Source organism: Thamnophis elegans, chromosome 2 (assembly GCF_009769535.1).
Source record: "Thamnophis elegans isolate rThaEle1 chromosome 2, rThaEle1.pri, whole genome shotgun sequence".
In the NCBI taxonomy this organism is placed as follows: Eukaryota; Metazoa; Chordata; class Lepidosauria; order Squamata; family Colubridae; genus Thamnophis; species Thamnophis elegans.
The window spans coordinates 1,125,091-1,149,817 of NC_045542.1; the positions used below are offsets into that span (position 1 = coordinate 1,125,091).

At 41.6% G+C, this 24,727-nt stretch overlaps 1 protein-coding gene across 1 annotated transcript in view; it reads right to left on the reverse strand.

Moving 5' to 3' along the window:
- The window catches only part of DOCK6 (dedicator of cytokinesis 6), a 92,574-nt gene that overhangs the window by 15,885 nt on the left and 51,962 nt on the right, over positions 1–24,727 (reverse strand). The window contains exons 20-27 of the mRNA XM_032210498.1: positions 22,481–22,712; positions 19,751–19,900; positions 17,839–18,014; positions 13,987–14,091; positions 6,981–7,070; positions 5,391–5,486; positions 4,069–4,209; positions 1,014–1,127 (exon numbers count right to left, since the gene is read on the reverse strand). Of these exons, the coding sequence (XP_032066389.1) occupies positions 1,014–1,127; positions 4,069–4,209; positions 5,391–5,486; positions 6,981–7,070; positions 13,987–14,091; positions 17,839–18,014; positions 19,751–19,900; positions 22,481–22,712 (1,104 nt within the window). The remainder of the gene's footprint in view (positions 1–1,013; positions 1,128–4,068; positions 4,210–5,390; positions 5,487–6,980; positions 7,071–13,986; positions 14,092–17,838; positions 18,015–19,750; positions 19,901–22,480; positions 22,713–24,727) is intronic.

Consider the following 24,727-nt stretch of genomic DNA (forward strand, 5'->3'; position numbering starts at 1 on the left):
CCGGTTCCTCTGTCTCTGTCTGCTGCCAGTGCCGCCACGCAATGAGCCGCCCACCAAGACTCCCTGACTCTTGGCTTTCCTACAACCCACGTGGTGCGTCCAGATCACCTGCCTCCTCCCTTGCGCCTCTGCTTGGACAGGGAATCAATTCACCTGCGCGACACAGGCTGCGCAGCCCCAGTGTGTATCAAACAAGGGAGGAAGAGCTGCAGCTGCTGCTGGATACCGTTGGCCCCCACATGCTTGTCACTGCTAGTGCACACACCAGGGGGTCGGGTGCCCAATCGGACTGATCACTCTGATACCGTGTTTCCCCAAAAATAAGCCCTAAAGCTTATTTTGGAGCCCCCCCAAAAACCCCAATATAAGACCGGTTCTTATTTTTGGAGAAATACGATAATTAACCATATTAATGAATCTGTGTTGATTATTTTTTTCTTGCCCTTCTCTGAAATGACTAATGAAGAAAGAGGTGCATTAGTTCACATAATCATAGTTTTAAGAATCTGGAAGAAAGTATTCAAGAGCCGAGGTGGTGCAGTGGTTAGGGTGCAGTACTGCAGGCCACTTCAGCTGACTGCTATCTGCAGTTCGGCGGTTCTAATCTCACCTGCCTTCCATCCTTCCGAAGTGGGTGAAATGAGGACCCTGACTGTGGGGGGCGATATGCTGACTCTGTAAACCGCTTAGAGAGGGCTGAAAGCCCTAGGAAGCAGTTTATGTCTAACTGCTATTGCTATTGCTAAACCTTTTGTAGACATACATGTTCTTCATTCATTTCATTTATTGAATTTATAGGCCGCCCAATCCCAGAGGACTCCGGGCAGCTTACAGAAATGAAAAATGTTCTCTCAAGCGAACTAGTATAAATTACAATCATGGCTACTTTCTAAGACTTTTGCATCTGAGATGCAAAATGATTCCCGTGGTCATTCTGGCCCTTTGAGTCTAATAACGTATCCTCTTCCCAACAGGGAGCTCGTAACTCTGGGGAAAAGACACAGACTTATTACCTGCTTATAATAAGACCGCAGAAGCTCAAAGACGAAGCCACGATTCATGAACGACAGCAGGTCATTGAGAAAAAAGGCCAGGCTGCAGTTGAGATGCTCCACCAGTTCCACATCCTATGGAAACAGAATAACTGTTTATGAATTGGCCCCACCTAAAATGCCTTTTTTATGGACCTTTGGCACCCACAGAAGAGTGCAGAAAACAGAGGTTTTTCATACTCTCCACAACTGTGGTGGAGTTCTGGGCACAGCAAACAAAATCCAGCCAGGCCTATATATTTTAATAAAACATGACACTTATTATACCAATAGGTGCTATATTTGGCTCCCTAGTAAAGTGGAATAGACGATCCTCTCTTCAACCTTCCCTTTTTAGGAAAAGTTGTCGAGAGGGTGATAGAAACTGAATTTCAGGATGCTCTGAGGGAGCAGATTATCTAAACTGTTTCCAGTCAGGATCAAGCTTGACAATGGGGTGGAAGCAGCGTCAGTTGCTCTGCTGAATTATCTTTATTGGCACCAGCCGGGGTTAGTCTATCCTTTCGCGTCCTATTCTCTGCTCAGCAGCTTTCAAGAGCATCAGCCGTGCTCCACTTCTGGACCCTGCAAGGGTCGGGAGTGCAAAACACGCTCTTTCCTTAGTAGGTAAAGGCACTTAGTGATGATTAGAGGGAAGAGATTGGTTTGGAGTGCTTCAGGATAGGTCCCTTCACGTTTAGCATCCACATAAACTCCTGGGAAACACCCATTGCAGCATTAGGAGCAGAGGTGGCTTCCTACCATTTCGCACCTATTCAGTAGAACCGGTTCGTCAAATCTACCGAACCGGTTAGAAGAGGTTCCACCAGTGGACCCGGAAAGCAGGCCACACCTACAGAAGAGGTTCCAAACAATTTTTGAAACCCTCCACTGGTCCTTGGATATGATTATTCTACACTATCATGCTCATATTTATAAAACTCAGTGCCTCTGTGAAAGGCAAGGATGACTACTGCGTTTGTGGTGCAATCAGAACATGGCGGGTGTTGAAGTTGTTTTAACGCAAACCAAAGATGCCTTTTAAAAAACAAGTTTACATCACATTCTTATGCATGCCAGTGCTGAGTGTGAGGTAATTTAAGGTGGTTCTGACAAGTGTCGTTGGCATCTTCATATCCGGTCACATGGGAGGCAAGCCACTCCCACAAAGGAGGCCACACCCACAGAGTAGGTTCAAACATTTTTTGGAAACCCTCCACTGGTCCTTGGATAGGATTATTCTACACTATCATGCTCATATTTATAAAACTCAGTGCCTCTGTGAAAGGTAAGGATGACTACTGCGTTTGTGGTGCAATCAGAATATTGTGTGTGTTGAAGTTGTTTTAACGCAAACCAAAGATAATTTAAGGTGGTTCTGACAAGTGTCATCGGCATCTTCATATCCGGTCACATGGGCCGCAAGCCACTCCCATCCGGTCACACAGAGTAGGTTCGAACGGTTCCACCACAAAACCGCGGTAGACTAAAGCACGCTCGACGAAAGCGCGTACGTGACGTCATCACAGCGCGACAAAAACATCGCGCTGTGAGCGGTAAATTTAAAATTAAAGTGAAAACCTTACCCTAACCACCTCAAACCGAACCCTAAACCTAACCCTAAACCTAACCCTTAACCTAACCCTAAACCTAACCCTTAACCTAACGCTAAACCTAACGTTAACCCTTAACCTAACCCTAAACCTAACCCTAATGCGTAACGTAACCCTAACCCTAACCCTAACCCTTACCTTTATGTGAATCGGCTTGCTTTAATTTAATTTTAATTTTAATTTATTTTATTTTTAATTTTTTTCATCACGCTGCTGCTGATGTCACGTACGCGCTTTCGTCGGGCACGCTTTAGTGGACCGCGGTTTTGACGGGCCACGGGTTCGAACAATTTTTGAAACCCACCACTGATTAGGAGTATAGTGATGATACCCAGTTGTAAACTACCACTCTAGGCTACACCAAGAAGACTGTGGAAATCTCGCCCTGTTGGCTGGAACTTATAAGGTTATTGATTAGACAAGACAAGTTTAAATTGAAACCAAGCAAGACAAAGCTACTTTAGCATTGTCAATAAGCTCCAGTGTTGTCTCTCAATGGGAGTGGCACTGCCCTGTGTAGTTACAGCTGATGCCAGGCAATTTTTGTCCAGGTTTTGCTAGCATACCAGAATAAGGTGTTGGGGTTTAATTCAAAGTGTTGTTTGATCTATGAACCAGTGCTGGGTTGCTAACCAGTTTACTACCGGTTTGCTCGTGCTCATGTGCACATGCAACACTTCTGCACATTCGGGTAGGTGGGTGGAGATTCCCACCACCGCCACTACTGGTTCGGCCGAGCCAGGCCAAACCTGGAGCAACCTCTGCTATGAACCCCGTAGTTGAGCACCTTAGGATCTGCAGGACAGATCCTTCCATCTGAATCAGGCTGCCCAGGGGATTTTTAAAGAAGCTCCTGGTCACACTCACTATTCCATGAAGTGAAGGGAACAGAGGCAGGAATAAACTATTTTAAGTTACAGCCCCAAACCTTGTGGAATTATGATCCCTGCCCCATTTCTTTTTAACATTCTAGAACAGTGTTTCTCAACCTTGTACGCATTTTTATCTCTTATCACATCACATTATTGGTATAGATCAGTGTTTCTCAACCTTGGCCACTTGAAGATGTCCGGACTTCAACTCCCAGAATTCCCCAGCCAGCATTGGCTGCGGAATTCTGGGAGTTGAAGTCCAGACATCTTCAAGTGGCCAAGGTTGAGAAACACTCGTCTAGATGAAAAATCACTTCCATTCTCATAATTTATTCATACAATCAGCCGTACAATTACCGATGAACATATAACAGTGTTTCTCAACCTTGGTCACTTGAAGATGTCCGGACTTCAACTCCCAGAATTCCCCAGCATTCGCTGGCTGGGGAATTCTGGGAGTTGAAGTCCGGACATCTTCAAGTGGCCAAGGTTGAGAAACACTGTTCTAGAAGCTCCAGAACACTGAACTTTCCCTCAGAATTTTTCACAAACCTTCTGACAACGGCTAGCAATTTCACCGCTAACCGTGTATACCAGGGCTGAGATATCATCCATGAAACGGCCAGGGAAGCGAGTCTTACGCGGGGTGTCCAGTTTGTCACACAGGAACAGATGGTGCACCATACTCTTTACCTGCAAGAAGCACAAGTCCCTGTCAATGGAGATGCATCAGCCCGAATAATCCAGCCAGTAAATCCCAATCTCAGCCTCAAAGCAATTTCGGCTGCCATTCAGGAAGAGTTACTCCTCCTAGAGTAGCGTACGGTTCACCGACAAATGCGCGATAGACATATGCCCGCCGACAAAACCGCGACGGACAAATGAGCGCCGTCAAAATCGCTAACTGGTTTTCGACAAATGCGCGACGACAAAATCGCGCCATCAACAACCCTAACCCTTTATTGTACTTGTCATCGTGCTTTTGCCCTTGCGATTTTGTCGTTGCGTTTTGATCAGCGCCATTTTGTCGGCGCGCATATGTCTATCGCGCATTTGGCGGCTCACGGTAGTGTACTTAAGCCTGTGCTTTAGTAAACTTAAGAATTGTATCTCCAATAAGGACTCTTATTTCATCACTGACTAGTTTTGCCATTTTCCTTAGAGAAGGGATCTTTGGTTCCACCACAAAATCGCGGAGGACAAAATCGCGCTCGACGAAAGCGCGCATTTGACGTCATCACAGCGCGACGAAAACATCGCGCTGTGATCGAAAAATGTAAAAATAAAGCTAAAACCTTACCCTAACCCCCCAAACCTAACCCTAAACCTAACCCTTAACCTAACCCTAAATCTAACCCTAAACCTAACTGTTAACGTAACGCTAAACCTAACGCTAACCCTTAACCTAACGCTAAACCTAACCCTAAACCTAACCCTTACCTTTATGTGAATCGGCTTGCTTTAATTTTAATTTTATTTCAATTTTTTTTTGTCGCGCTGTGATGACGTCACATGCACGCTTTCGTCGAGCGCGATTTTGTCCTCCGCGGTTTTGACGGGTCACGGGGATCTTTCACCCTCTTTACTGGAGACTTAGAGACAGTTAAACAGAACAAAATGTGTGAAGAAGGGCTTCATTTCAAATCTGGAAAGCATGTGATCATGACTGATTGCCTATCCTATACTCCCAAATACAAATGGTAGGACAATTACTATACCTAAATACACAGAAGGACAAAGCAGGGAATTGGAAACGTTTGTATTGTACAAAACAAAAATTTCTTCATTGACAGCAAGAAGTTTGCCTATTTTTAAGTAAACAAGTGACGAGAATCCAATGTTTCTGACGCTAAAGACTGGCAGTCTGAACATACCATCAGCTGGAAGAAGAACCAGGATTGATGCAAAGCAGCTTCCCGCACAGAACTGGTGCTCACCACCCACTGGAGGATCAGTTCTTCATGAAGTAGCTGCAGGCCCAGATAGCAAGAAGAGAGTTACAAAGAAAAAGGCTCATGGCATGCTGTACTGAACTATTCACAATCACCCCTATTTTTGTTTTCCCACAGACTCCTAGTACTCTACTGTAAAGCAAAAGGCATACTGCACCTCTCCTGGTCCGTCCCCCCCCCGGTCGCCCCTGGAACAGATTTTCCACAGAAGAAATGTAACAGGAAGAGTGGTGGGACTAGCATAAATCTGGGAGAACTACGCCGGATGAGGGTGTCTGGACTCCTTGTATAAAAGTCTGTAAATAACACTGATCCATCATAAAATAAAAATCTTATCTGGAAATGCCCTCTAACTCAAATTACAACATTGTGGCCCCATGGCTTTCTGTTTCCTACTGCAAGACCCACAAGAAGAGACAACTCTCTGAAAGCCAGCTAGATTGATAGAAAATATCAGATTTTTGTGGCATTGTTATCCCCCAATCAAATTACATAGGCATTGTCCAAATTATCCATCACGACCTGATCTACATTCATGGCTGGGTACCAAATGCTTTAAAACGATACAATACATTCCAATCTTTAAAGAAAATGCCTTAAACAACTTGGGCTGAAATTCCAAGCATTTGGGACATACATACTAATATTACTGAGTCTACGTGGCACGACTGGCCTATAATTTTGCATTTTTGAGTTCTCTAAATACTGTATCTAGAGATAACAGCAGCGTCTATCCACCAGAACCAGTTGCACATTTGGAAATAGATATACTTCCAGAAGTGCTTCCTTCTGTGCTGGCTTTTTTAATTGAAAAAGGTCAGCCATTACTCATCCACCAAGGAGATAAAAGGGGAAAAAAATCTTCAATCACAGGACACTGACTGAAGAAGCCAACAAATGATAGTTAGTGGTTCTCCCTCTCCAAACTCCAACTTGCAAGAGCTCCTACTTCAGGCAGCTTAAGTCAAATAGCCATGAACAGCCAAGTCTACACACACTTTCCTGGTAAATTTTCTGGACTCCAAGAGTAATTGAGAAGATTGGCTTGAGAAGAAATTCTGAGGTGCTACATATCACGTATGGAAAAACCAAAGTTATAAGTCAAGGAGGAAGTGGGAAAGTCCAACATGATCTTTAGTTAGAACAGAAGTGAAGAGTGAAAACAGAAGAACCCAGGAAACTGAACTACTACAAGGGATCGGCTGATCATAATTTACTACTGTAGCGTTGTTGGGTTCTTGCAGTCAGCAGGTTCTGGAATATTCCCGACCAAAGGAAAGATGAGCATCAGCCAAAGCTATGCCAATCTGCAGAGCTTATGTTACCCCATTCCATGCCTTCATTCCTGTAATATCATATTATTACTTTCAGTTTTCAACAGAGTTTCTGATTAAAATGTCTTTTGGCTAAATTCTAAGCTGGCCTCACTGCGTCTCCCTCCCAAGGGTGCCGAGGATCAACATTTCGGTGTGTCACACAGAGAACATTTCAGGGTTAACAATCCTTCTCTACCTTTTTGGTGGCTGGTCTCATCGGAGCTGCCGGCACAAAAGTGGAGCCCTCGAGATAGGAGGAGATACGGTTAGGTGCGCACTCTGCAGCCTGTGAGAGGAGGAGGAGCAGCAGCAGCAGGAGAGAAAAAAGAGAGAGAGGAAACAGCGATGGTGAAGAGGTGTTACCCAGAATGGAAGAAATGGTGAAATGATGGTTAAGGAAAAAGAACCTGGCTTCCTTACCTGAGGAAAAGCTGCTTAGAATTCGAAAGCCAGCTACATTTTGCCAGGAAGCAGAAAGTTATAAGAACTGGGGGACTTACTCATTCTGAAGCTGCTTCAAGATGGTCAAACAACTCAAAGGAACTTACTGCAAAGTTAGCGTAAACGGGTGAAGCTGATACTTTCCTCTTTTTTTTTCCTTTTAGGGAAGCACGGCCTTTGCCCAGCTCTAAAACTGGTCTATCTTAAGAGTTGTCCTGGCATCATAGAAGGCTGAGGTGGCGCAGTGGTTAGAGTGCAGTACTGCAGGCTACTTCAGCTGACTGCAGTTCTGCAGTTCGGCTGTTCAAATCTCACCGGCTCAAAGGTTGACTCAGCCTTCCATCCTTCCGAGGTGGGTAAAATGAGGACCCGGATTGTTGTGGGGGGCGATATGCTGACTCTGTAAACCGCTTAGAGAGGGCTGGAAGCCCTATGAAGCGGTATATAAGTCTAACCCCTATTGCTATCTATCTATCTATCTATCTATCTATCTATCTATCTATCTATCTATCTATCTATCTATCTATCTATAGCTGAAGTGGCACAGTGGTTAGGGTGCAGTATTGCAGGCCACTTCAGCTGACTGTTATCTGCAGTTCGGCTGTTCAAATCTCACCGGCTCAAGGTTGACTCAGCCTTCCATCCTTCCGAGGTGGGTGAAATGAGGACCCAGACTGTGGGGGCGATATGCTGACTCTGTAAACCGCTTAGAGAGGGCTGAAAGCCCTATGAAGCGGTATGTAAGTCTAACTGCTATTGCTATCTATCTATCTATCTATCTATCTATCTATCTATCTATCTATCTATCTCTATATCTCTGTCTGTCCATCCATCCATCCATCCATCCATATCTCTTATCTATCTATCTATCTATCTATCTATCTATCTATCTATCTATCTATCTATCTATCTATCTATCTATCTATCTCTATATCTCTGTCTGTCTGTCCATCCATCCATCCATTCATTCATATCTCTTATCTATCTATCCTTATCTATCTATCTATCTATCTATCTATCTATCTATCTATCTATCTATCTATCCTTATCTATCATCTATCTATCTATCTAGAGCCGAGGTGGCGCAGTGGTTAGAGTGCAGTACTGCAGGCTACTTCAGCTGACTGCTAGTTCTGCAGTTCAGCTGTTCAAATCTCACCGGCTCAAGGTTGACTCAGCCTTCCATCCTTCCGAGGTGGGTAAAATGAGGACCTGGATTGTTGTTGGGGGTGATATGCTGACTCTGTAAACTGCTTAGAGAGGGCCGAAAGCCCTATGAAGCAGTATATAAGTCTAACTGCTATTGCTATCAGATTCATCTTCCCCATATGCAGAAACTCTGTTTATCCATTGTGCTGCAATGTAGATGACTGAGAAAAGGCATTATAATGGCAGGAACTCTGCTTATTTTTGGTCCATTTACCTATTTGGGATTAGGGAAAAAGGAACCCTCGGCTCCAATCTCTCTTACTGTATATGTTTGCATCTCAAATCTGAACAGCACAATCTGGGAGGTGGACAGTAGAGTCTGTCTTTGCTTCTGCACCAGCATTACAAATATATAATTATAATCTAACTATGCCGAGGCTTGGTTTGGATATAGAACTAACTATGGTTTAGTATTACACGCTTCGCTTCTTAAATTCCAGTGACTGTAAAGAAAAGGTCAATAGCATTGTTCCTGTTACCAAACAGTTAATTTAGCATTAGATATGAAATTTAAATGCCTGTTCATTTTAACTGCAGACTGAAATAAGTTAACAAAATCATGGTTTTAAGCTGGCTTGTTTCATAACACCACCTTTGACTGGTACAATTTGTCAGGGTTTGGAAATAAGCTAAAACTGTGGTACCTTAATATTTAAAAAAAGAAAATTTTCACTCTCAAGGGCAGAGGACAAGAGGAACTTTCAGGCTCAAGGTTCATTCACATCTAAATGAGTTCCAAGAGTCAACACTGTGCTTGAAATGGACACAGTTGTGGTAGAAGCTGTAAGCTGTCCAATGGAGCAAAAAAAAAAAATGTGTTTTACGAAATTAAAAGTTAAGCAAATAAATCACTGGGAATGATTAACTCGCCAGCTTAGAAAATTTAACTGTTTACTCTTGTGGATGAAACCATGGCTTGTTTAAAGTAAATAGTATGAGCAAGAATGAAAAGACAGTAAGAAAACTAGCACAGTGGCAATCATGCAATGGCAAAGAAATCATAACCTCTGAAATTTATAGCAGTTCCCAAAGATAAGTTCAATATTTTCAAAATATTTTTCCAACTCTTTCTCTCTCTGTTTTTCAAACACACAGATCTGCACCAACCGTAACTTGAATATATAACTGTATTTGATCAAAAGCGGATCTCATTTTTGATTCCGTGTTTTAAATAACATGTTATGACTTATCTGGGGTGTTAGTTATTATCCTTAATCTTCTACCTTGCCACGAGCCTTAGAAAATCACCCATCAACCTCACTCCTAATTGGTGACTATTCTGATCAGAGAAAAGTCAATAACTATGTTTATTGCTGATTGGAAATACCTTATAGACTTCTTAATTTAAATTTAATTTATATTTATAAACATATAAATAACAAGAAAGAAGTCAAGGAAACAGTAGATCCACTTAAGAGAAAAGATACCAAGGAAGTAACAGTCAGTAGAGAGAAAGCAGAGCTGCTTTAACACACACTTTGCATCAGTCTTCACGCAAAAGGAAACTACGGCCCAACTTAGCAAAAACATAACTGTAAAAAAATTGTCTAGAAATAAAAATTAAAATAAACAAGAAAATGGTTAGAGAACACCTATTTGATCTTGACAAATATAAATCCCCGGACCTGATGGTTTACACCCCAGATTTCTGAAAGAGCTAGTAGAAGTCATCTCAGAAATATTGTACCATGTCTTTCAAAAATCCTGGAACACTGGGGAACTACCAGTGGGCTAGAAAAGAGTTGATGTGGCCTCCATCTTCAGAAAAGAAAAAGAAAAACAGATCCAGGAAACCAATCAGCCTAACATCAATACCTGGGAAGATACTGTAAAAGATAAGATTAAAAAAAAACCTAGACCGTCTAGAAACAAATAAAGTTATAACTAAAAGTCAGCATAGGCTTGTTAAAAACAGACCATGCCAAACCAATCTTCTTTCATTCTTTGACCAAGTGATTATATTAGTAGACTAATTTAGTCTACTAAAAGTGAAATGCAGAGGACAGAGTATATGTAGACTTCAGCAAGGAATTCAACAAAGGAGACCCTGCTCACTTCTTGGTATGCTAGAAAAATGTGAGATAGACAGCATCACCACCAGATGGATTTGTAACTGGCTGATAAACCTTACTCAATGAGTTGTCGTTAATGGTGTAACATCTACATGGAGAGAGGTAAGCAGGGGACTACCACAAAGTTCTGTTTTAGGCCCAGTGCTCTTCAATATGTTGAATATTTATTAATTTATTTATTTATTAATTAGACTTATATACCGCTTCATAGGGCTTTCAGCCCTCTCTAAGCGGTTTACAAACTTTTTTTAGCAAATTGAGTCAGCATATCGCCCCCACAGTCTGGGTCCTCATTTCACCCACCTCGGAAGGATGGAAGGCTGAGTCAATCTTGAGCCGGTGAGATTAGAACCGCCGAACTGCAGATAACAGTCAGCTGAAGTGGCCTGCAGTGCTGCACCCTAACCACTGCGCCACCTCGGCTCGAATAGAAGGGGAAGTCATCAAATTTGCAGATGACACCAAGCTGGCAGAAATAGCCAACACCCGAGAAGACAAACTCAGGATCTAAAAGGATCTGGACAGACTTGAACAACGGGCTCATTCCAACAACATGGAATTTAATGTGGAGAAAAGGAAAGTTTCACACTTAGGCAGGGAAAACCAAGCACGGATTAGGCGAAACCTGGCTCAAAAAGAGAAACTGTGAGAGAAACCTTGGAGTCCTAGCCGACCATCATTTAATACGAGCCAGCTGTGTGTGGCAGCAGCCAAAAAAGCAGATACAATCCTTGGCTGTATAAACAGAGGCAGAGAATCAAAATCACGTGAAGTATTAGTATCGCTTTATAAAGCTTTAGGAAGGCCACACCTAGAATATTGCATTCAGTTTTGGTCACAAAAAAGACGTTGTTGAGACTTTGGAAAAAGTGCAGAGAAGAGCAACTAAGATGCTTAAGGCCTGGAGACTAAAAAAATATGAAGAACGGTTGCAGGATTTGAGTTTGGCTAGTCTAGAGAAAAGAAAGACGAGGCATGACAGCAGTATTCTAGTATTTGAGAGATGGCCATAAAGAGGAGGGGGGGGGGGGGTCAACTTATTTCCCAAAGCACCAGAAGGCAGGACAAGAAACAATGGGTGGAAACTAATCAAGCAGAAGAGCAACCTGGAATTGAGAAGAAACTTCCTAACAGTGAGAACAATTAAGTAGTGCAGTGGTTCCCAAACTTGGCAACTTTAAGACTTGTGGACTTCAACTCCCAGAATTCTCCAGCCAGCAGAGCTGAAGTCCACAAGTCTTAAAGTTGCCAAGTTTGGGAACCACTGAAGTAGTGGAACAGCTGGCCTTCAGAAGTTGTGGATGCTCCATCACGGGAGGTTTTTAAGAAGAGATTGGACAGCCACGTATCTGAAATAGTACAGGGCAGGGTTGTCAAACTCTCAGCCCATCAGCCGGATGCGTCATGTGCTGGTTTAGTGAAGGGGAAAAACGTCCCGATATGCCACGTGACGACGCTGTGACATGAGTTTGACATTTATTTATTTATTTATTTATTTATTTATTTATTTATTTATTTATTTATTTATTTATTTATTTATTAAATTTATATGCCGCCCAATCCTGAAGGATTCCGGGCGGCTTACAAAAAAGAGAAAAAAGACACATAACGAACACATAACGAAAGAAAATGGTTTAAAATAGCAACATCTCATTCTAATCGGGGCTGGACCTCAACAATGGGGTCAACAGCCCCAGGCCTGCCGGAACAGCCAAGTTTTTACAGCTTTCCTGAAGGCCATGAGAGTGGGCAAGGTCCGGACCTCTGGGGGTAGCTGGTTCCAAAGAGACATCCCTGGTATACGGTCTCCTGGCTGAGCAGAAGGGTGGACTAGAAGACCTCCAAGGTTCATTCCAGCTCCATTCTGATTGATTGAATGAAACAGAAAAAAATGAATTTATAATTTATGGTTTTAATGATTACACAGGATAAATTATAAAAAGAAGAGAGTTATGTTGTAACCATAAAGAGGTAAATTTGCAATTGTAAATTCACCTCTTTATGGTTACAGGAACTTCACTCCTGATCTGCAAACTAGTCAAATTTTATAGATCTGTTAGTCAAATTCAAGAAGAACGTATGAAAAAAAACTGAACTCAAAAAATATAACTCTTGTTATATACCTCAAATACTGTCCTATGTAATGAAATCTAGAAAACAAAGCATCTTGTATCAGAATTACAATTCAAACTTGTGGTTCTTCAGCATGTGCACAGACATGTACACACAAACACACACACACACACACATACACACACACACAATCTCCAAATATATATGTGCACTTCAGTAAAAGCAGGAGATTTACATTGCTCGCAGAGCAAGTATGTTCTAGTAGAGTGTTATCTTTTCCTGAAGGACAGAAATCCCACTCTCGACCCCACCATATTTAGGACGCACACCTCACAATAGCGGCCTTCACTATGCTGAGTAGGAATTTGGGATGTGAAATAAAATAAAATATTTCGGGAAGACAACCTATTAAGGAAGTTTTCAACAAATAACATCAATGCCTTCTTTCCTTGGATTCCTCGAAGGATCAAAAGAATTAACCATTTCTTTCCAGGGCTACAGCAAATGCTCAGAGAACAATGTTATAATCAAAGTTAAAACAGAAAACTGAGCTTGTCCTAACTGGCTAAGAGCAGTAACCAAACCAACATCTACCACCCATCTATGATTGCAGCTTGGGGGTTGAAGCCCAAACGCTTCTACATTCAGTGTAGAAAAAGCAACATTTCCGGCTTGACCAAAAAGCACAGGTAAAATTAGGAGCCTCTTATTGGCTAGGCAAGCAGCAAAGGATAAAGGAATGAATTGCACAGCCACAATCTTTCTTGATATCTTGAGAACTCAGAAAGTCTGGATTAAGTATTACCTACTTTTTGGACTATAAGACGCAGAGTAGTTTTTGGGGAAGAAAATAAGAAAAGGAAATTCCGTCTCTGCCTACCAGCATCCCTTCGTATTCATCTGGCTACCTGCAGCAAGCATCAAATAGCCTGGCCATGCTGATGCTGGGAACCAGAATGTACAGCAAGCACAAATCAGTAAGCACAAATCTAAATTATCCATGGAAGTATTCAAGATTTCCCAAATGCCATTACAGACAAGTTCTTTCTCTGAGCCCAGCTCAAGTGCTTCCAGAATAAAAAAACAGCATGCTCTGTCCTAGCAAGAAAGCTTTGCGTGTATCCTGTCATGCCACTGCTCTTTTTTCTAGAAGGCATGCCATGTTACTCTGCATCCCATTAAACTTCCAGTGTGGCAAAGGGAAAGAGGAGAACATTGGAATGTTCAATAAGGAAAACTCATTCACTGTGAAAATACAGTGGATGGCCAGGGAAAGGGCTCAGCAGCCTCCCTCTTCAGCCCTTTGGAAGGCTTTATTCTCCATCTGAACCTGGCCGCGACTGCAGATGGACTTGGACAAGCCAAAGGAAGAAGCTACAAGCACAATTGAAGGGAGAGGAAAGGCACCTGCTTCAGGTCCGTGCTGGAGTTCGGATGGTTCCTGCGAAACACGGACTTGGGGCCTCTGGGGGCATAGGCAGAGTTGACCCAAGAGTGAGAGCGGTCGATCCCCTAGGCGATATGTAGAAAAACAGCATGAAAGGAAAAATAATCACAACAGATACAATGATCAGGGCAAAAGAACCACATTGGCTGCTTCAGAAAAAGCCACAACCACTCCTGCTGTAGTTTAAAAGAAGATAAATTTTGATAGTTTCGTGGTAGCAAAAAAAAGAGAGGAATTTTAGTGCTATTATTCTGTTAAGCCAGAACCCAAAAGGGAATCTGGAACTGTCTAGGCCTCTTTCCTTGATAGCAATAGCAATAGCAGTTAGACTTATATAGCGCTTCATAGGGCTTTCAGCCCTCTCTAAGCGGTTTACAGAGTCAGCATATCGCCCCCAACAACAATCCGGGTCCTCATTTCACCCACCTCGGAAGGATGGAAGGCTGAGTCAACCCTGAGCTGGTGAGATTTGAACAGCCGAACTGCAGAACTGCAGTCAGCTGAAGTAGCGTGCAGTGCTGCATTTAACCACTGCACCACCTCGGCTCTTGATATATATGTCTCTGTCTCTCTCTGTCTCTTTCTTCATCTTGCCTGAGAAAATTGTTTCTGAAATCTTAAATGCTTGCATGTAGTTTGGAAAACCTGCAGTTGGCCTAATAAAATTATTATTTTAATATAGATGCTTTTCCTCCACATTACTGGCATGGCTGCTTCTGCTTTTCCGATGAGAAGACTCTCCTTGGATTTCAATTTGCTATTTGATCTGCTATTCAGAACCACGAACTGCAGGTCCACAACCACTTCTAGAGTTGCTTCTTCGTCTACAAAATGGGTGGGAATCAGCATGATTTCTTTCCAACGTTTGGTAGGAAAAAATAAGACACTTGAAGCCTTTAAAAGCGCTTAGCACACCATAAATTGCCACAACAGAAAGCCAAAACAGGGGGGGGGGGGGGACTCAGTATTTCCCACTTGCATGACACATCATCCAATTTTTGCTGCATTAAGTGAAGCTTTCTCCTTCCAACAGTGAGAACGACAACACTCTAGTCCTCACGCATCTCTCCTCAGCAGCCCTCTGACTTTCCTGGTGGTGTGGGACAAGAGGCAAGCATCTATGATCAACAGCACTTCAAGACAGCCTGAGGAAGGAATCCCAGGAGTTATTCTCTAATACAGGGGTGTCAAACTTGCGATGACACATTGTCGTCACATGACATATCTCAACTGTTTTCCCCTTCACTAAAACAGGGGTGGGCACAGCAGTGTGTGATGCATTTGGCCCACGGGCTGCAAGTTTAACACCTCTGCTCTAATGCATCTGAGGGAAATAGGCTGGAGGAGGTTGTTCTAAATCAAATATTGTCCAGATTCCATAATAATCAATAATCAATCAAAATAGAGCTGGAAGGGACTTTGGAAGTCTTCTAGTCCAACTCTCTGCTCAAGCAGAGGACCCTATACCAGTGTTTCTCAACCTTGGCTACTTGAAGATGTCTGGACTTCAACTCCCAGAATTCCCCAGCCAGCGAATGCCCCAGCCAGCGAATGCTGGCTGGGGAATTCTGGGAGTTGAAGTCCGGACATCTTCAAGTAGCCAAGGTTGAGAAACACTGCCCTATACCATTTCAGACAAAGTGACTGTCCAGCTTCTTCTTAAAAACCTCCAGCACCCACAACTTCTGAAGGCCAGCTGTTCCACTGGTTAATTGTTCTCAATGTTATGAAATTTCTTCTCAATTCCAGTTTGCTTCTCTTCTTAATGAGTTTTCATCCATTGTTTCTTGTCTTGCCTATATAGGTGCTTTGGAAAATAAGTTGACACCACCTTTGTGGCAGCCTTTTAAATACTGGAAGGCTGCTATCACGTCACCTCTAGTCCTTCTTTTTTGTAGAACAGCCAAACCCAAATCTTGCAACCATTCTTCATGTTTTGGTCTCCAGGAGGACCTTAATCACTTTAGTTGCTCTTCTCTGCACTTTTTCCAATCTCAATATCTTTTTTTGGAAAGTGGTGACCAAAACTGGATGTAGTATTCCAGGCGTGGTCTTACTAAAGTTTTATAAAGTGATACTAATACTTCAAGTGGTTTTGATTCTATGCCTCTGTTTATACAACCAAGGATTGCATTAGCTATTTTGGCTACTACTGGTATCGCACACCGCTTGTTCATATTTAAGTTATCATCCACTAGGACTCCAAGGTCCTTCCCACAGTTCCTGTTTTTGAGCCAGGTTTCACCTAATCTGTATTTGTACATTTGATTTCTCCTGCCGAAGTGTAAAACCTTGCTTTCCTCACATTAAATTTCATGTTGTTGGATATGGTCCATTGTTCAAGTCTGTCAAGATCGTTTTGGCTCCTGAGCGTGTCTTCTGGGAAGTTAGCTATCCATGCCAGCTGCCCTGCCCACTAAGGTGCCATTTTATAGTATCCATCATAAAGAATGGCCCTCACAGAGAGACTCTCTCAGATTGCTTTATTAATTACAGTCTATTAATAATTCCATCTGAGTCGAATTAATAGAATTATGTAGATAAATGTTTGCCAGTAATAACTCTGGGCCATATAGGGCAGCTTGAATTGCCAGGCAACAGAATCATTTCCCTTTAGTAGCACAGCCAATGTTTTTCTATCAAATTGAGATTTGCTTTTCATATAGCACAGATGTTGGGCAGAATCAAATTGCTGGTGCAATTTCACCGAGAACTGTTCTAAAGTTGCTACTTCCAAAGAAACCTTTTGGTTGTTTTATGGTTCAGTGGTTGCATTCAAAAAAAAAAAAAATTCGAACTTAAGGCTTTGGAAAGAAAGGGAGAAAGAAAAAAAAGTAAGAATGATAATAATTGCATGTAAGACAAATATTACACTAAGTCCTGTAAATGCTGCTTCCATGGAAAGCTAAGATCAGATTCTCCTATAAATCCAAAAGTATGCAGGGCAACGGACTCTATTTAAGAAGTGAACTAAGAAAAACCTTTCTCTAGGAAGCCCGAAGCATAAAGATTGGAGGAAAATGTCTGATCACTTCAAAAGTGCCAACAATGGATGTTGGTGGAGCCAATGTTGGCATGCCTTTCCCCAAATTTACACAAATATGCCCACCCCACACAGACACATGCATTCACATACATACACACTTCCCAGTCCCACCTCCCCAGGTGATCAATGCAAGTCAACTGAATCAGGGACTGTTTATAACTTAGCACTAAGAGAAGGACGTTGCCTTAGAGCTGGGGGGAGGAAAACATACATTATAATTCACTATTTTGGTTTTTCTCTGTGCTGGGCAGGAGAAATGGAGAGAGAGGGACTTTGTACAGAGGATAATAAATCCCTTCAGGTCACATTTGATACAGAAAACAAAATTTCTCTATGTCCAGATTAGAATCTAGGACTAGCCCACTCTGTGAAGTAGATGCCCAGGCTAATCTGATGAGCACACACACACTTTGAAATGCCAGAAAACATTTCTAGGTCTACAAAGCTTCACATATCTATTCTGCAATCATTCTGTGTGGTAGAATGTATTTATTATACATCCAAATTGCCTATTATTTTTCTGGGTAGGGAGCAAACTATTAAAACTGTACAAAAGCAGCAGAATACTAATTATAAGAACAGAAACATACATAAAGAACAGCACAATCAGTAGAATACAATCACAAGAACACAGTGTTGGAACTGTGAAAAACCAAAATGCCTGATTATCACCTGGCACTTCAAAGACCACGATTTTAGCAGACTGCTTGGCAACTAAACCTCCTTCTTCTTGGGAAGGACAGAGTCAGAGGGGTGTTGTACCAACCTTGCTGCTGATAATCTTCTGAACCTCTTCATCATGGGAAGTTGGTGTGGTGGTCAGGTCAGGATTGCTGTTGCTGATACTTTTGGAGTGGGAGAGATTAAGGCTGACAGGGCGCCCAGTTGCCCGGGACAAGGTAGCATATTGGAGGGCACCACTGTGTGGTGGCACTCCAGACTCTGGAAGAAATACAGAGTGAGTCAGACTGGGAGAGTGACTTCTTCTATCCCTTGTGCAGATGTTTAAAAATGTCTATGAATCTCTCATGTTGTGACTGAGCTGTCCATTATTAGATTCTCTTTCATTCAAGCAGAGGAGAAATTGTCACAAATTTGAGAATAATCTCTCCTCTTTTCCATTAGGGTGCTCCAGCTCCTTCTTTTCAGAAAACTCATTAAAATATTTTTCTACTGCAATTTCACTACTAGAACTTCTTGGGTTTAATTTTGTGTCAAAATACTGTTAAAGAGCTATTACAGGATGTTCTTTTAACGCTGTATGTTATGTGAGTACTATTTTAACCCTCGTCCTCCTGCTACTTATAACGGAGCATGTTGTGCTGTTCTTAATCTTGGCTGCTTGCAATGGGAGGAAGTGGAGAGATTGGGTAAGCAACCACATTACACTTAATGTAAAACCTCACTTAATGACTGCCCTGTTTAGTGACCATTAGAAATTACAATGGTAACTTTATGATCAGTCCCAACACTTATGATAATATCCCTGCAAATCTTGTGGGTGACATTTGGGCACTTTGCAACCAATGGACCTTTACAACTGTTGCGATGTCCCATGGGCACCATGCCACACTTCACAGCTGGATACCAACAAGCAAAGCTGATGGAGAAATTGACAGTAAAACTGTAATCCACGGTGAGCCACATGTCTCACTTAATAATCTGTGGTGATTTGCTTAATACTCGCAGCAGAAGTGACAATGTACGTCTGATCGGCTGATATTTTTGTTAATGTCTCATCGCTTAGTGACGCAGCTGGTCCCAATTGTGGTCGTTAAGTAAAGGCTACTGTCAGCCTCTGCTTTGCTGCTGCTTCGGCTGCCATTGTAACGGGGAGGGGGGGCATGGTATTTGGGAGGGGAATCATGATGTGCTGGAGGAAGATTCTAGACGCTGACGCTGACCTGACCATCTTACTGCGCATGTGGAGAAAGGGAGTTTCCTGCCAAGGTTAACTGTCCAGCATTCCATCCTGGTGATGACTTTTGAAGATATCTCCCACCTGACAGTTGGGGGCATTATAATTGGACTATGGACTGGGGTGCCAAGGGGAGGGGATTGAACTATACATGATATTCTTTGCTTTCGCGCCTAATTAACCAGATTCAGCTTAGCTTCGCTACTGTTCGTTTATAATTAGTAAAAGTACACTTGATTTCAAACAAATGAGTGGTTTTTGAGTGGTTTCTTTCCTGATTATTAAATGAAGTGCGCCTGAAAGCTACCTATAGTCGGAACCTCTGAAATTCTACTTTTAATTTCAAATTGGGAAAGGGAAAATCCCAAATAGGACAGGATTTCTGCTCAGGATATTCTCCTCCGCAGAAACCATTAAGCTGTTCTTGATCCTTGAAATTTGGTTTGGCAATCCCTTTTTGAACCACTCAGCAGCACCTAAATCCGTCATCCCAGGTTTGTAATCATTCAGCTAAAGATGCCAAATATAAACAAGTCTTTGTTCTCTGCATTAAATTGATAAATGGTGCTAATTGCTTCATCCTTTTTAATAGAAATATAGTAATAATACAAGAACTATTTTTGCCGAATACTTGGAATGGTTCCAAACACTGCTGAGCTGCAGGCCAGGCAAAAGGCTCACAGCCCATAGGAAAGATGATCAAACCCACAGCCCTTTGCTTGCCCATACATATGCCAAGCATTTGTGACCCCTGGCAAACCTGGCTCCATCACAGGCAGACGGAAAACGTAGAAGATATAGGAGGCCAACAGATGATTGTGGCCATGCTGATCTTGGCTGCTCTCCAGGCTCTTGTGGATCTGATTCACCATCACAGCAATGGCTTCAAACGCCGCACGGCCCATGTTGACTGGAAGAAGCAAGAAAAGAAATGGGGAAAAGGTGAGACTAAACAGTCTCTCTTCCATTAGTTATGGAAGAGAAATTGCATGCATCAACAAATGGGCATTTTATTTACAATGAACATCAACTATGGCATTCTAACTGATATTAGGAGTTCTTAGTGTGTTTAAGATCTACAGTCACCTGTAAAATTTGCTGTTTCCCCCTCTTCTAATGAAAAAAAGTGGTGCCGAATAAAAAACCAGAAGAGGCTACCACATTGAATGTGTTTTAATTAAACTATCAGAGGATGGATGCCTAGGGCTTTTCTTTTACTTTAGGCACACAAAGACGAAGGAAGAATTTCTCCTGCCCTTTTTCTATTTCACCTGCTTCAAAGCATCATCTCTTTCATTCTGGGATGGGAAACTTTTCAGCAGGCAGAGATTGCAGGTGGCAGGTAATGACATGGTGGTATCAGTGTATGGCAGTGGTTCCCAAACTTGACAACTTTAAGACTTGTGGACTTCAACTCCCAGAATTCTCCAAACTTGGCAACTTTAAGACTTGTGGACTTCAACTCCCAGAATTCTCCAGCCAGCTGCTGGCTGGAGAATTCTGGGAGTTGAAGTCCACAAGTCTTAAAGTTGCCAAGTTTGGGAACACTGCACTACTTAATTGTTCTCACTGTTAGGAAGTTTCTTCTCAATTCCAGGTTGCTCTTCTGCTTGATTAGTTTCCACCCATTGTTTCTTGTCCTGCCTTCTGGTGCTTTGGGAAATAAGTTGACCCCCCCCCCTCCTCTTTATGGCCATCTCTCAAATACTAGAATACTGCTGTCATGCCTCGTCTTTCTTTTCTCTAGACTAGCCAAACTCAAATCCTGCAACCGTTCTTCATATTTTTTTAGTCTCCAGGCCTTAAGCATCTTAGTTGCTCTTCTCTGCACTTTTTCCAAAGTCTCAACAACGTCTTTTTTGTGACCAAAACTGAATGCAATATTCTAGGTGTGGCCTTACTAAAGCTTTATAAAGCGATACTAATACTTCACGTGATTTTGATTCTATGCCTCTGTTTATACAGCCAAGGATTGTATTTGCCACTGGTGTATGGCAACAGCAGCTTTGGGCTTGCCTTTTAACTTTTATAGGGCTTGTTTTTCCCCCCCAAGCATTTCTAGGAGTACACTATGTGCATAATTATTAGGCAAGTGAGTATTTTGACCACTATAATCCTTTGTATGCATATTTTCCACCTCCAAGCTGTATAAACTTGAATGCTTAGCGGATATAAGTAGATCAGGTGATGTATATTTGTGTAATGAGGAAGGGTGTGGCCTAAGGAGATTAACACTGTTACAATATTCATGACTGGGAGAGACATGATAACAAGGTCAGAATGGAAGGATACTATTCTCCATCAATGGTTTGAAGATCTTAAATCTAACAAGAATTTCATTTTCAGTAATAATATTGGGGATTATTTAGAAACCTGGAAATAGCCAACACATGTATATTTTTAATTTCCAATGTTTTCCCACCATCGAATAAACTAACTAAACTAAAGGGGGCATGAATATATGTGTGTGTGTGTGCGTGTGTGCGTGTGTATGTGTATGTGTATGTATATGTATATGTATACTCTGTGTGTGCGTATGTGTTCTGTTTTAATTAGTTAACAAAGGTATTTGGGGGGAGGGTATTTGGGGGGGAAGTGTATTTCCCATTCTTTCTTTTCCTTTTGCATACACACACACATATAACTACAAATACAAAATATGCTAATTAAAAGACTGCCTTTAAAAGATTTCTTAAAAGTTAAATGATTGGACTCCTCAAAAGCAAAAGATACAAAGATGTTTTTTAGTCAAATAGGACCTGTCACATATTCAATGTAATATTCAATGATTGTGTATGATAACTAAAAACAAATTTATGGCCGAAAATAAGCAAGCACTTTCTGTACAAGGGCATTAACCAGACTATAGAAATACAACAGTGATTGACAGCATTTCCTGCAGGCTAGAAAAACTGACAGCACCAGCTAACTGCTTGTCCCAAGTAGAATCCTATCCACTGTGACCCACAGTGATGCTGTAAAAGTCTGTCCCTCTGAGATGTGTATTGATACTTCAAATCTTTGTTATGTTGGCATCCAGAGAGGACGCATCTCAATATGGAAATCTAGATCCAAAATGTGAAAGCTAGAATATTACTTTTACTTAACAGAATAAGAGAATTGGAAGGATCTTGGGGGGGTCTTCCAGTCCAACCCATTACTCAAGCAGAAGACCCCATACCCTGGTGAAGGTTCATTTTCTTAGCGGGTGGAGGGTATCCCATATCGCAAACATGTTCCCTTCCATCCAACTCTGCAAGAGTGAGGATTTTTCAAAGAAATTGAGACTTTAGGTCAGTGTTTCTCAACCTTGGCAACTTGAAGATGTCCGGACTTCAACCCCCAGAATTCCCCAGCCAGCGAATGCTGGCTGGGGAATTCTGGGCGTTGAAGTCCGGACATCTTCAAGTTGCCAAGGTTGAGAAACACTGCTTTAGGTTATTCTACTTGTTTCAGATAACAAGAAAACCCTTTCAGATACAACACTCACCGATCTGCCCTGCAATGACAGGTGGGTACACAATGAGTTGGATCAGCTTGTTGAGAATCTGATGACTGAAGGCCACCAAGGGTTCCAGGCCAGCCACTCGTAAGTTGCCCACACTAGATTTCAATTCCGACTCTATGTTGCTCTCTGTTAGAATCACATCTTTCAGTCGAAAGGGAAAGGTGTATTCTTCTAGCACGTGTATCAAGGCGAAGAACTTGTCCAAGAATGGATCCTGCCAGAATAAAGAATAGCTCTGTGTAGAATATCTATTAGGCTTTAGCATCATTTATCTATGCCAGTGTTTCTCAACCTTGGCAACTTGAAGATGTCCGGACTTCAACTCCCAGAATTCCCCAGCCAGCATTTGCTGGCTGGGGAATTCTGGGAGTTGAAGTCCGGACATCTTCAAGTTGCCAAGCTTGAGAAACACTGATCTATACCAATAATGTGATGTGATAAAGAGATAAAAATGCATACCAAATATTAAGGATGGATAAGAATTTATGGTTCTCCAGATACAGCTGAATTGTAATGCCCATAATCTCCAACTATCATGACCAGGAATGAAGGGATTATAGTCTAGCAACACGTGCGTTTATGTGTGTGCGTTTGTGTGTGTGTGTGTGTGATAATACCCAACCCTATATGAAGGAAGATTACGGTCTGTTTTTAGTTCCCTTTATCAAATGTTGGTCGTTTTTCATTGTAAGAACCTCAGGAACTGCCAAGCCTGCTGTAATAATCACCTTTATTGTCTTAAATTTAGCGAGATAGATGTTTCATAAATTTGGTCTCTAATACAGACTATTTTATCCACTTAAGGGTAACTAAGAACATTCTGTTTTTCTCAATGGATGTCAAGTCCACCATCGTCTCCTGCCATTCTGTGGAAATAGAGAGGGGGTGGGGGGCTTGGTGGCTTTTCCGCATGCGTTTGCTATAAGTGCTTGGGAATTAGGGAGGGGGGTTGTCTTCAGAGACAGAGTGGACTCCCTCCCAGCCAGTTCCAGGCTGATTTCAAAGCCGTCATGCCCTGAGGGTGCTTATCTGTCTAGCACTTCACTGGTTCTCAAAACAACCTTTCAGCATCCTATTGGCTGCTGGTGGACTGGCCAAGGGGGGGCTGAGCTTGCTTTGCATGAGACTTTTCAAATTCCTCCTTTAAGTATTAAATTAGCAATAGCAATAGCAATAGCAGTTAAGACTTATATACCGCTTCATAAGGCTTTCAGCCCTCTCTAAGCGGTTTACAGAGTCAGCATATTGCCCCCAACAACAATCCGGGTCCTCATTTCACCCACCTCGGAAGGATGGAAGGCTGAGTCAACCTTGAGCCGGTGAGATTTGAACAGCCGAACTGCAGAACTAGCAGTCAGCTGAAGTAGCCTGCAGTGCTGCATTTAACCACTGCGCCACCTCGGTTATAATAGGCTCTTTAGCCTATTATAAGCTAAAGAGGCAGAAATAAAATTAGATAGGGGACATATTAAAACATAAATTGCTTATAGAATGAATAAAAATAACAGATTAGAAATGTACAGATGTTAGGTATTTTTCTTTCATTGTATATTTTAACAATGTAACAAGGCTATATAATTTGATTAATGCGATAGAGATAATCAATAATGTTAATGTGAATTGGATCAACATGAAAGTTATCTAGTTAAATTTGTTCACACTGTTGTGAATTGGATTAAAATGGAAAAATGGATAAGAATTGGAGTACTAAAGAGGAGATGTAGAAATAATATAATGAGGATTATATAAACTTGATAAATGTGAGAGATTATTAATGATGTTAGTGTAAACTGGATCAATATAAATGAAATTTAGTTAAATTTGTTCATATATAATAGAGAAATGTTTAAATAGAACAAGAAAGATATAGATGAAGGTAAAGAGAAAGATGAGGAGTTGGGCATTTTCTGGACATATACAGTATGCTTGTACAATAACAATAAGGATTACTTAAATTTGAGAAATGTGATAGATTACTAATATTATTATTGTGAATTGGATTAATATGAATGATACCCAGAACCAACTCTGTCCACAGACAATATAAATGTATATGTGTGTGTATGTGTGTGTGTACATATACATGCATACATACATATAAATATAAATATAAAATTTATAAATATAAATATAAATATATAATTTATAAATATAAATTTATAAATATATTTATAAATATATTTATAAATATATTTATAAATATATTTATAAATATAAATATAAATATAA